Source organism: Podarcis pityusensis, assembly GCF_964106645.2.
Source record: "Podarcis pityusensis genome assembly, chromosome: 13".
Classification (NCBI taxonomy): Eukaryota; Metazoa; Chordata; class Lepidosauria; order Squamata; family Lacertidae; genus Podarcis; species Podarcis pityusensis.
In genome coordinates this window covers 28,496,104-28,508,223 of record NC_138038.1, presented here as the reverse complement: position 1 = coordinate 28,508,223, position 12,120 = coordinate 28,496,104, and the positions used below count along the sequence as shown (strand labels likewise).

General features: G+C 40.9%; 2 protein-coding genes across 2 annotated transcripts; both read right to left on the bottom strand.

Annotated features, from left to right (window-relative positions):
- Positions 1-2,734: 2,734 nt before the first annotated feature.
- LOC308461548 (olfactory receptor 10AG1-like) lies at positions 2,735-3,664 on the bottom strand (the record flags this gene model as incomplete). The annotated part of the gene is made up of 1 exon (XM_080978550.1): positions 2,735-3,664. The coding sequence occupies one exon, from the start codon at positions 3,662-3,664 to the stop codon at positions 2,735-2,737; it is 930 nt and encodes a 309-aa protein (XP_080834676.1).
- Positions 3,665-7,489: 3,825 nt separating this feature from the next.
- On the bottom strand, positions 7,490-8,419 carry LOC308461549 (olfactory receptor 10A7-like; the record flags this gene model as incomplete). The annotated part of the gene is made up of 1 exon (XM_080978551.1): positions 7,490-8,419. The coding sequence occupies one exon, from the start codon at positions 8,417-8,419 to the stop codon at positions 7,490-7,492; it is 930 nt and encodes a 309-aa protein (XP_080834677.1).
- Between the last annotated feature and the right edge of the window lie 3,701 nt (positions 8,420-12,120).

Below are 12,120 nucleotides of genomic sequence, written 5' to 3'. Positions count from 1 at the left end.
TTTGCATTATTGGTCATGTCCACAGAATGGAAGATGGCATGATCCCCAAGGACATGCTCTACAGGGAGCTTGCTTCAGATACTAGACCTGTTGGAAGACCAATTGTGCATTACAAAGATGTCTGCAAAAATGACATGAATGCTGGCAGCATTAATCCTGCCATGTGGGAATCCCTTGCAGATGGTCACAGTGACTGGAAACAGTCAGGCCATGGATCCACAGAAATGACCAAAGGAGGAATGAAGGCTGGGAGGGGCACAGAAAGAAAAAGTGGCATGGTGCACTTGCAGCAGCAAAACCAGAAGCCTTAATTTGTTCCATCTGCAATAAAATATGTCTCCCTCATATTGGTCAATGATCTCTACAGTCACAGTATGCACTGTAACTCTCCAATGGTTTAACTTTAGTCAACACTGGCTATTTAATGAGCAGTGATTCTGATTTGTTTGCAGAGAGCGTAGCTGATATTGCATAAAAACGTCTGCTATCTTGCACAATTCTCGATCACTTCCATTATTGCAAAAACTCTAATCTTTTATGGGCATTTTTTTAGCACAAAACCTCCAAAACAATTATAATGAGCACTCACACTTCATAATGTCAGTGCCCTTTGCGGGATCGTGCGTGGGACTACAGTTCCCAGGGAGCTTAGTGGTAAAAGGGGGCTGGCTTGCTTCTCAGTGTTATTATTCAGAGGCTTATGCCCAGCCTCAGTAATCAAGTTTCTTGCTGGGAAGTGGGGCCAACCCCATTTATAAATAGGGGGTGGAGCCGACAATAGCCAGGCAGTCGGCTCTGAAGATTCACCCTCTCTACCATACCTTTGTTTAATGTTTCTTGTTTGCAGGTTAACTTTTTCATCCTGTCTAGCAGGCGCTGCTACGGTCTATGGCTGGTTGCTGTTGAAGGACAGGAATAAATTTTCCTGCATTGGCAGGTTTTGTCTTCCCCGTAGCAATTTGTCACAACTTTGGCAGTTATGGCCTTGGGTGGCATCCTTTAGTCTTTTCTTCCCTGTATGGGGGGGGGTGTGAAGTGGTGACTAACCCCCCTGCATCAGTGATTCCAGTGTCCCCCTCTTAAAGGGGTTATATATAAGGGGTGTCACTGGCCATACACTGAAAGGTCATCAGTGAACTACCTTGCATGTGGGGATATGGGCTGGGCTGCCTGCTACACTTACATCTCGCAGGATACCCCCATATCCCATTTACCCTGATGTGCCCCAGTTCTCCCCAGCTGGGGGGCTGGGAGGGATACATGCCCAAGGCCTAAGCCAAGGTCTTCCTACATTTGGAAATTTAATAAAGTTGTGGCCTAACTTCAATTCCATATAAAGTTTTCAGAGTCTTTATTCCTTCCTTATATCCCTGGGGGCTGGGGCTGTCGCTGCCTGGTCACACAATGATGTCCATTCAATAACTGGCATAGTTTGCTCCCTTTTATTTTCATCCCATTGTCTCCAATGAGAAGGAGACTTCCTTTAAAATCCTCCACTAAATATCAGGAAAGGTGCTTTCATTTTCATCTTTGCAGCAAGAGTCCAGAAGGATATTGGATAAGGTAGACAGGCTCCACCCTTTCCCTCATACTTGGATTGCAACCTAAGAAAGTCAACATTTTCAGAAGAGTTTGCTGCTAATGTTTTGTTTCATCCCACACAAATCATTGTAGAATGTCAAGCCCGCTAATCGTATTTGGTGAAATGCTCCCCACCCCCTTCGCTACTCACAAATAGTAGGAATAATGTCAAGATACCCTTTTTCCTCAACCCTACTTTGATGATCAGAGATGGAATTTTTGCAGGACCTCAAACACAATACTTTCTAAAGAAGTTATTTTACTGCGAGCCATGGTTTTTTGCATAATGGTGTGTTATCGAGTGATGTGTACAGGTGCACATCTTGCTTTATGTTTGAGAATCATTACGTTAGGGCACGCATCCCAAATATTGTTGTGCTGTCATTGTTCTTTCGGAAGATATTGAAGATCCAGAATTCCTCAGATTTTGTATCTGAATATAAAGTGTGCATGTGTGTTCATCTTTCAGTCAACCCTTAGGTTGGTTTGCTTAATGTGTGCCAGTTGCTGTGGGTTTCAGTACTGAAGGGAGTGCTTGCAGGTTTCAGCCAAGGGAGCTTCATGTATTTTTTAATGAAAAGACAAAACATTTATTTATTTAGACTGAAATCCTATTTTTAAAAAATAAATGGGAATAAGTCATAGACTCAAAGAACTACAGAGTTGGAAAGGACCATGAGAGTCATCCAGTTCAACCCCTTGCAATGTAGGAATCTCTTGCCCGGTGTGGGACTTGAACCTGCCACAATCCTGAGATTAAGAGTCTCATGCTCTACCAACATAACTATGCACAGGACTCTAAAGTCTGTTGACCCTAATGAGTTCTACTTCTAAGCAGATATGCTTTGTATGGTAAAATTGCAAAGGATTACAGCTGAAGAATGGCTGCATGGAAAACACAGAACATTGCTGTTTTACAGTGACACTGAAAATTTAAGCACATTGAACTTAATACATTATAATTTGATTCACCTTAGAGGTGGGAATCGCTTTCTCTGTCAAGAGTGACATTTCTTCAGGGGTAATCTGTCATAGCCCCCCACACACATATGTTGGAGCCCCCACTTGTTTCTGGAATCTTCTCCTTCAATATCTGTAATCTCTCCTTGCTACTGAAATGTCTTTGGTGTTAGAATACTACTATTCTGTAGTATCACATTTTTCTACCCAGCAATTTTCTCAGGGACACTTTCACTTCCCTGTTTCTCAGGCTATATATGATTGGGTTACACATAGGAACTAAAATGGTATAGAACAAGGATAGCAACTTATTAATGTCTTCTGTCTCCTTTGACCTAGGACTCAAATATACAATAGTTGCTGAGCCATAAAAGAGAGATACGACAATAAGGTGTGAGGAGCAAGTGGAGAACACTTTCTTCCAACCGTCTGCTGAAGGCATCTTCAGAATAGCAGAAATTATTTTCACATAAGAAGCAAAGATAAGGGAAAAAGGGATGATCAAGAAAACTACGGCAGCTGCAAACACAATTAACTGATTAACATTGGTGTCAGCGCAGGCCAGATCAAGCAGTGGGGGTACATCACAGAATAAGTTATTAATTTCATGAGAGTCACAAAAGGGCAAGGTGAACACTAGATATATTTGTCCTGCATGTATGGACATGTTGACAACCAATGATCCAGTGATGAGTACCAAACAGAATTGCTTGTTCATGATGAGCTTATAATACAAGGGGTTACATATGGCTACATATCGGTCATAAGCCATGGCAGTCAATAGGAAGCACTCTGTGCCTCCTAGTATATGTAGGAAGTAGATCTGGGCAGCACAGCCAATGAAAGAAATGTTGCTCTTTTCTGCCACTAAATTGGCCGCCATATTCGGCACAGTGACTGAGGTGTAGCAGATCTCCAGGAAAGACAGGTTCCTCAAAAAGATATACATAGGAGTGTGAAGGGCAGGGTCGGATATTGTAACATAAATGATTAGTCCATTTCCAATTAGAATGCCTGAATATGTGATCAGGAACACAGAAAAGAGCAAACCTTGGAGATCTGGGAGATTTGAGTATCCAAGGAGAATGAAGTCAGAAAACGCAGTGTGATTATCTCGTGCCATATTTGGATCCCTTTAGTCTGAAGAGATGATAATGACAGAAAAAAACCAAAATTGTTTTACAGTTCCCCTTATCAAAACCTCAGCTACTACAAATTCCATATTTATCAATCATTGTGTCATGTAAGCCCAGAAACAAAATTCATGCCCACACTCAAGTATTTGTTGTGGTGGCCATTCTCTGCATCCTGACATAGGTGCATGCTAGGTTAACCCGCAGTGGTAAAAATGCTTCTTTCTGTTAGCCCCAGTTGTTCATTCCATCTTCCCTATTTTTAGCTTTCTTCCCCATGCCACATGAAAATAATTTTGTTCCTGGTGGCTTTCCATTAAGTTTAGGACATTTGGCTGATTGTGTTTTAGTTACCTGCCACGCTTTTGTGGCTGTTGGTATGGTTGTATATATTTAACTGCTTTACTGTTGATTGTTTTACCGTGTCTTGAATGTTATTAGTTCATCTGAAGACTGTGTTGTTAAGTAGAAAGTTTAGATATAAAGCTTCTGAATTAATAATCCTGTACTAAAAATTCTGACATATCATGCTTTATCTGATTATTTGATCACAAAACTGAGGACATTTTTATGCTGAGGTCTTGTAAGCTTCATGGGTTGTGCAGATTCAATCTTTCTATGTGCACATTCTGTACATTGGCTTCCACACAACCCCATTTTATCAGTCTTGGGAATCCATATTCTAACATAGAAAAAAGTTCCATTCTCCAGAACAGAACAAAATTTCACATAGCTAAGATAAATTGCTCAATTATGAGTTTACAAAATGAACATTATTAATATTACATTCCTCTTTACATACCTAAATATTTCAAATATTTATTTTAACTGGCATTTGACCTAAGAACAGAATTTTTGCCTTTGATTATTCATTGCTATTCTGTCACTTGCCATCCAAAACAGTGTCTGGAGGTCTGTAGATGCTATACAGATTTATTCATTTTTCTGTTGTTCCCACTGTCACTCCTACGCTACTTTCCAATGTCTTCTTCTCTTGTGCATGCAAGTATTTCATGCACCCTTAAAAATAAAAGGGGCAACATGCAACAATAAACGTTACAAGACCAGCCTTAGGTCACAATCCCAACTTCAGATGCTTCGTGGTTGGGCTTTACATGATGGCAGGGATTAATGGAGCCATGGCTGCATCTGCAGCCCTGACAAGAGTTGCTGCAGGAGTTGGATCCAAACTGGGCCTGTGTCAGGGGCTGGTCTGAATCGGAAGATGGGGAAATGCAATTGCAGGAAGGTCAGCTTCTAACAGGAGGGGAAATATTTGCTCCCACTGCTTATGCTGTCCACCACATTGCTATGGCATTGTTACATATATTTCCTAAGGAAGTATGCTTTAGAAATATCTAAATAACTGAAGTGGCAGCATGGATGGAGGTAGCTAAAAATTCAAAATTAGAGAAAGTGTAAACAATTGATGCTTGGTCAAATAGATAAAACAATAGCAAAGAAATTGATTTTTACACTGAAACTAGTCAAAGGAAAATCTAAGCTACTGGACTTTCATGTGGTCTGGCATCCGCGTAGGGCTTGTATCTCAATGTGTGAACAACAGCTGAATATGTCACAAACTTTCCTTCAATGATGGAATGAACCATGATGTTTCCTTGCTTGCATTGCTATATAAAAGACTCATTTTTCTACCCATATCCAGATCGGTAAAATAGACAAGTGAAGTATAATTACACTAAGGGATTCATTTAGAATGAGGGAACAGCGGCGGGGTGTTTCTTATCCCTGTTTGTATTATTCTGCTGTTCTTTCTACCCCAATCTATGTATTTTAGAAATATTTTTTTATAATAAAGTCAAAATAAATAAATCATCATGACAACTAGTTTTTGAATCAACTGCTTCAATCTGCTGAACTGGCATTGTTACAGGTGCTACAAAATACAAATTGTTTTAACTACTTTTAAAAAGGGAATATCATGCTTTTGGCTATGTCTGGTCTTAATTATAGTTCTGGTTTAATTCTGAACAGGATGTTTCTTTCTTTTAATATTTGCTGAAAGACTGTTTTATTAATTTGTTTCTGATTGTGTAGCATATTGGCATTCTATGGAAGATGCCTTAAGAGAGTCTTTTCACTTAAGGGCAGCATATACATGTTTTAAATAGATAGATAAATAAATATTTAGTTCTGTGAGCTCTATGCACAGAGAAATGTGCATACGTTTGGAAGCTTGAAGAACACAACAGAAAGAATCTACTTGTCTATAAGGTATGTGAAATGGAAAAGAAAAGAAAGACTCAGAGTGATTGAAAACACTTCTGAAATCCTGATGCAAATATACAGTTAAGCAGAACAAAAGTATTATCTTACCTGTGTTGTGAATAAAGAGTTTCATTTCAACATTTTATTTCCTGAGGGTCCATAAGAATTCATCATTTTGCTCAAAGAGAAAAGCAACTCATTCTGAACGTATATGTTACAAACCAACCATTTAGATATTTTAAATACATTTGACAGTTATGTTAATCCAAAGGGATAAGTTTAAGAAAGACATTTAAAAATGATATGCAATTATATATTTGTATACATACACATATTTAGAAATGCAATTGTGGGTGTTATCTAGGGAAATTGTCTCAACTGTAATGGACTTTCATTAGAAAACGTCTAATTAAATTTTGGCAATAGGAAGCGGTTTCTTTAGGCAACTTTTCCTGAAAAATCTAACTCTGATGTGAGAAATCTAGCAGCCTTGATATAGGTTACCCAGAAGTAAGGGTACACATACGTTTGTAATCATGTCAATTTTCAAAGCAAATTAAATAGCCTTAAAAGAAATGTGCTTCACCTATTCAAACACCCTCCCATCAACTTCCCATGGAAATAATTCCTGGAGAAAGAGAGAGGCAGACAATGACCACCTCAGAGCTTCTTCCAGCTAAACTGCCCTCCCTCAACAACACACAGGACCATGTACCATCAACTGTCCAGTGATAATTATTCCAGGCAGCAAAAGGCCACCCCAGAGACTGCTTCAGTGGAACTTCCTTCTCTCTCCCCCCCCCCCCCCCAGGTCTATTTCTATAAAATGTTGATTTCCTTGAGTCAAAATGAGAGTACCCCTAAACATTTTTTTTATATATAGAAAAAAAGCACTGAGTAAATCCATCCATCAATCTCCCCCAAATGTCTCCATGAAGGAGGTGTTTGGTGAACCATCACAGGAGATGAATGATAAAACTGAAAGGGCCCTTTCTGTCCACATCAAATTCTGTTTTATTGCAATTCCTCTTTATATTTTAATCAGAAACAATTTTATTTGTTATTGTTCTTTGCTACCTTAGCAACCCTTGGTGGAAAGACAAGCCACTGAGTTGTGTAGCTTACTGAGAAACAATGGGTATGGAAAGGTCACAAATCATATTGCCAGAAGCAGGGAAGTGGTAGAGGCATGGAATGCAAGGGCTAGGGGAGTGAAAAACAGTTGCTAAAGTGCCCAACAAGTTTAATTGTTGCCTGCCACTTTTGGGGGGAAGCGGGGGGAAGAAGTATAAATTTCAGGTAGGGTTGCCATATTCTGAAGAGCAAAAAAAGATGACACATTTGCAGACTTCTACTTTTAACTATGGATCACTATGATGACTCTACCCATGAAAAAGAGGATGTGGCCTGGAAAAAAGAGGACATATGGCAACCCTTATCTTCCTTATTATCATTCTGAAAACAATATACCATTATGGCTTTCTAAAATTTAGGATGCTATTATACTGCCCCAGATGATGACAATTTTATTTTCTGAAACTGTTTTGGCAACAACAAAATATTTTGAGTACATTCAAAACATTGTATCACATTTTTTTGCTCAGCAATTTCACCAGGGAAGCCTTCACTTCCCTGTTTCTCAGGCTATATATGATTGGGTTACACATAGGAACTAAAATGGTATACAACAAGGAAAGCAACTTATTAATGTCTTCTGTCTCCTTTGACCTAGGACTCAAATATACAATAGTTGCTGAGCCATAAAAGAGAGATACCACAATGATGTGTGAGGAACAAGTAGAAAACACTTTCTTCCGACTTTCCGCTGAAGGCATCTTCAGAATAGCAGAGATTATTTTGACATAAGAGGCAAGGATAAGGAAAAAGGGCATGATTACCAAAAGCATGGCAGCTACAAACACACTTGCTTTATTAATGTTGGTGTCAGCACAGGCCAACTCAAGCAATGGGGGGATATCGCAGAATAAACTGTTGATTTCATGAGAGTCACAAAAGGGCAGAATGAACACTAGATAGGTCTGTCCTACGTGTATTGGCATATTGACAGCCAATGCTCCAGCAATGAGACCTAAACAGAATTGCTTGCTCATGATGAGTTTATAATGTAAAGGGTTACAGATGGCCACATATCGGTCATAAGCCATGGCAGCGAGAAGCAAGCACTCAGTGCCTCCTAGTAAAAGCAAGAAATAGATCTGGGCAGCACAGCCATAGAATGAAATGCTCTTGTTTTCCACAATGAAATTGACCAGCATCTTTGGAAGGGTGACTGAGGTGTAGCAGATCTCCAGAAAAGACAGGTTCTTCAAGAAGAAATACATAGGGGTGTGAAGGGCAAGGTCAGTTTCAGTAATGCAGATGATTAGTCCATTTCCTATCAGAATTTCTGTATAGATGAATAGGAACACCAGAAAGAGCAAAGCTTGGAGATCTGGGAGATCTGAGTATCCAAGGAGAATGAAGTCAGAAAATGCAGTGTGATTTTCTTGTGCCATATTTGGTCTAAAGAGATAGTGATGACAGAGAAGACACATTAACCAGTGCAAGCAAAATTTCTATATACTTCCCCTACTCACATATTGTTTTCGTCAAAGCTGCCAGCATAGCGATGCAGAACCTGTGGCTCTTCAGATGTTGTTGTACTCCAGGTCCTATCAGCACGAACCGCTATGAGCAAATGTCAAGGAAGATGGGAACTGGAGTCCAACAGCATCAAGAGTGTGTGTGTGCAGCTTTCCCATTCCTTTGCTAGAGTGTGCAGACTTATTTATTATTTTATGATGTAGGCCTATATAGAAAATCCATGCCCACACCCTAAAATCTGGTGAAGAGACTCTTCTCCCCATCCTAATGTAAGTGGGTGCTGGATTGTTTTGGAGCCATGAGCAGAACTTCTGTAGCTACTCCCTGGTTTTTCAACTGCTCCTCGCCGCTGCCCTATATATTTTTTACTTTCTACTACCCGGCTAAGTGAAGAGAATGCAGTTTAGGTTGGCTTTTCATTAAGTTTGACATTTTATGCTGATTCTGTTTTAGTTATCTGCTTGGCTGTTTATGTTTTGGGGAATTTAACTGATCCGTTTATAATTGTTTTACTGTATGACTGAATTTTGTTACCCACCTTGATCACCATGGTGGTAAGAGGCTTTTCTGTAGCCCAATAATGAATGTTGGAAACATTATGCTTTTATCTGTTAGTGGTCATACCTAGGGGTTGGCTAGGCTGGCCACTGCCAAGGGTGCAGCTCTGGTGTGTGTGCCAAAATCAAAGTATCACGGAACTATAGAATTATAACAGTCGGGAGTGACCTTGGAAGTAACCTTGGAGGTCATTTGTTTCAACCTTCTGCTCAGTGCAGGAGGTACAATGTAGAATGCACAATGAAGGATACAAGTGCAGAATCCCTGAGAGATTGTTGCCCAGCCTCTGCTTAAAATGATGACAAAGCTAGGTGAAAATGAAATACATGAGCAAAGACCCAAGAATGCAGATGAGGGAGATGAGGGGCACCAGGAACCACATCCGAGTTCTTTAACCTGAGAGTCTGGAGAGGCAAAGTCTAAATCAAGTATTGGAAATGGAGCAGGGAAGGAAATGTTATTGTAGCTACAAGAACAGCTTTGACCCTTTTAGAAATATTCCAGACCCTCTCCCTGAATGTTTAATTTTAATTTGTAAAATCATGTCTCTGGCCCTTTTACTTTTGGAGATTTAAGGGAAAGCATGTGGGCAGGCAATTACTCCTTAAGAAATTAACTTATTCCTCCCTTCAGGTGTACTGGCCAATGCATGCAAAATGTTCAGGTGGCCACTCACAAAGTTGCTGACCAGACCTGCCTTGCTTCAACAAGGTGGTGGACTCATGTGGCTTCACATCATATCCCAGGAGCATAAGCACTTACATATATACTTTGTAAAAAGCTATTTTCCTCCCCCCAAAAGTGATCTAGTGAAATTTTACTTTAAACTTGTTAAACTACATGGATGTTTTGTTCAAAGCTTACTTGTTCCGTCTCTCTTGAGTCTCCAATCTCCACTGGCCCGTCTCACCACAAGCATTTCCTGTTACAGACTACCCAGGAAGGATCAAAAGTAGCTCTGCTCAAATTGAAGGGAGCAGAAAGTTAGGCAGAGTCAGGGCTTTCCTACTCTGGAGTGGAAGGGAGGCAAGAGAGCAAACAGAGAATCAGTTTATCTTTGTTCTCATTATATTCACGTTTACTTGATCAAATGGGAGGTGCCAATTAGAAGTAGAAGGGAGCATATCTCTGTTGATTACATCACCTCTTTCTGTGCTATGCAATCACCACATCATGCACCAATGTCTACCTAGTCAAAAACTCAATGACATTCCTTCTAGAATGCTAGTTACTGTATGATTCACTTACATACGAACATATGAAGCTGCATCACACCATATTGGAACATTGGGCCCTTTAGCTCACTACAGCCTACACAGACTGGCTCTCCAGGGTCTCACATAGGAGTCTTTCCCCAGCCCTACCTGGAGATGCTGTGGTTTGAACCTCGGAGCTTTGGCCTGCATAGCATGGGCACTGAGAAACAGTCCTTAACCAGCATAGTCTAATATTGCAGACTAGGTTCTACCGTGGGAACATAGCCAGCCCTACTCACTCTCTCACACACATGTGTGCGCGCGCGCATGCACACGAGGGAGAGGTGGACATAGTCTCTGCTTCACAAGATGATCCATGCAAATCAACTGAGAAGGAAGATCTATTGCCTGCACTCCATTCATCAAATGATTTTACTACCACCACCACCAAATTGATGGAGTCTTGGGAGACATTTAACAAAATAATGTTTGAGCACTCCAAATGTGCATTACAACCTCTGGACTATAGAATCATAGTAAAGGAATGATTCCCCCAAGTGTTGCTGTTTACAAAGAATTGTGTGGTATGGCACTCTAAGGTCTTCCCTGGTCTTCATTCTCACAATCAACCACTGTATCATTAAGAACAGCTCTGTGACCGCCTGAAAGTGGTCATAATGTGCAGTGACTTCCTGGGGATGTGTATGAGGGGGGCGGGGGGAGCGGTGGCAATGGCTGCTGACATGTACCCAGATATCTTTCCCCCTCTCCATACAAGGACACTGTATACACAGTGATGCGTCCATCCCAAACTGTGATATCCCATCCCCTCATGTAATCAAAGAAAATAACTCTTTCTTTTTTATTATACATATTTATTCACATTGTGATTTTAAATTATTGCAAGCTGCCCTTGTATAGAAACAAAACGGGTGGGCTAGTAATCTGTATGTAAATCAGGTATTGCTATCTTGTGGCCCATATTTGGCCACAGGAGGTTTTCATGACCCACAGAGACTAAACCTCCCCCCCCCCCCAATTCTGCATACTTTACAGCAGCCACTTAAAGCAGCTGTGAAGAGTTTGGATTTGATATCCCGCTTTATCACTATACGAAGGAGTCTCAAAGCTACTAACATTCTCCTTTCCCTTCCCCCCCCCACAACAAACACTCTGTGAGGTGAGTGGGGCTGAGAGACTTTAAAGAAGTGTGACTAGCCCAAGATCACCCAGCAGCTGCATGTGGAGGAGCGGAGACGCGAACCCGGTTCCCCAGATTACGAGTCCACCGCTCTTAACCACTACACCACACTGGCTCTCTGTAGCAGATTTAGGGAAGTGGGACCAGTTCTACTGCATTGTGCGCCAAGCCTAGGGGGCACCACAGACTGTTGTAACTATGTTGAAGTGAAGTGAGCAGAACAGAAGGCGAGAGGTGCAAGAGGGGCGGGACCAAATTTTAACTTCACACAGGGTGCCACTGAATTTGAAAGACCAAAGTCCGCCCTTGACAGCAGCAGGTCAAGCACTTTTTGCAAAACAAGCCTTGCCATTTTTAACTTCCACATTGTTTCCGAGAACCCTTGAGTGTCTTGCTGCTATTTGGGGGTGATTTTCCCCAATATCCTTTGGGTTATTTCCCTCCAAAATCAGTGTGCATGACCCTCAATGGCACTGTTTATTTTCATGTTCAAAGGCCTCCCATTGCCCTTTGTGAACTCTCATTGTTTGTCTTCAGGCACTAACAAAGCTCCATGGTGAGGTGTGGTGCTTCAGCTGTCAAAGAGAGGTGCACTTAAACATGAGATACCAAATGCATTATGCATCACTGGAGTGTTCTTGGGACAAAGCAAAATATT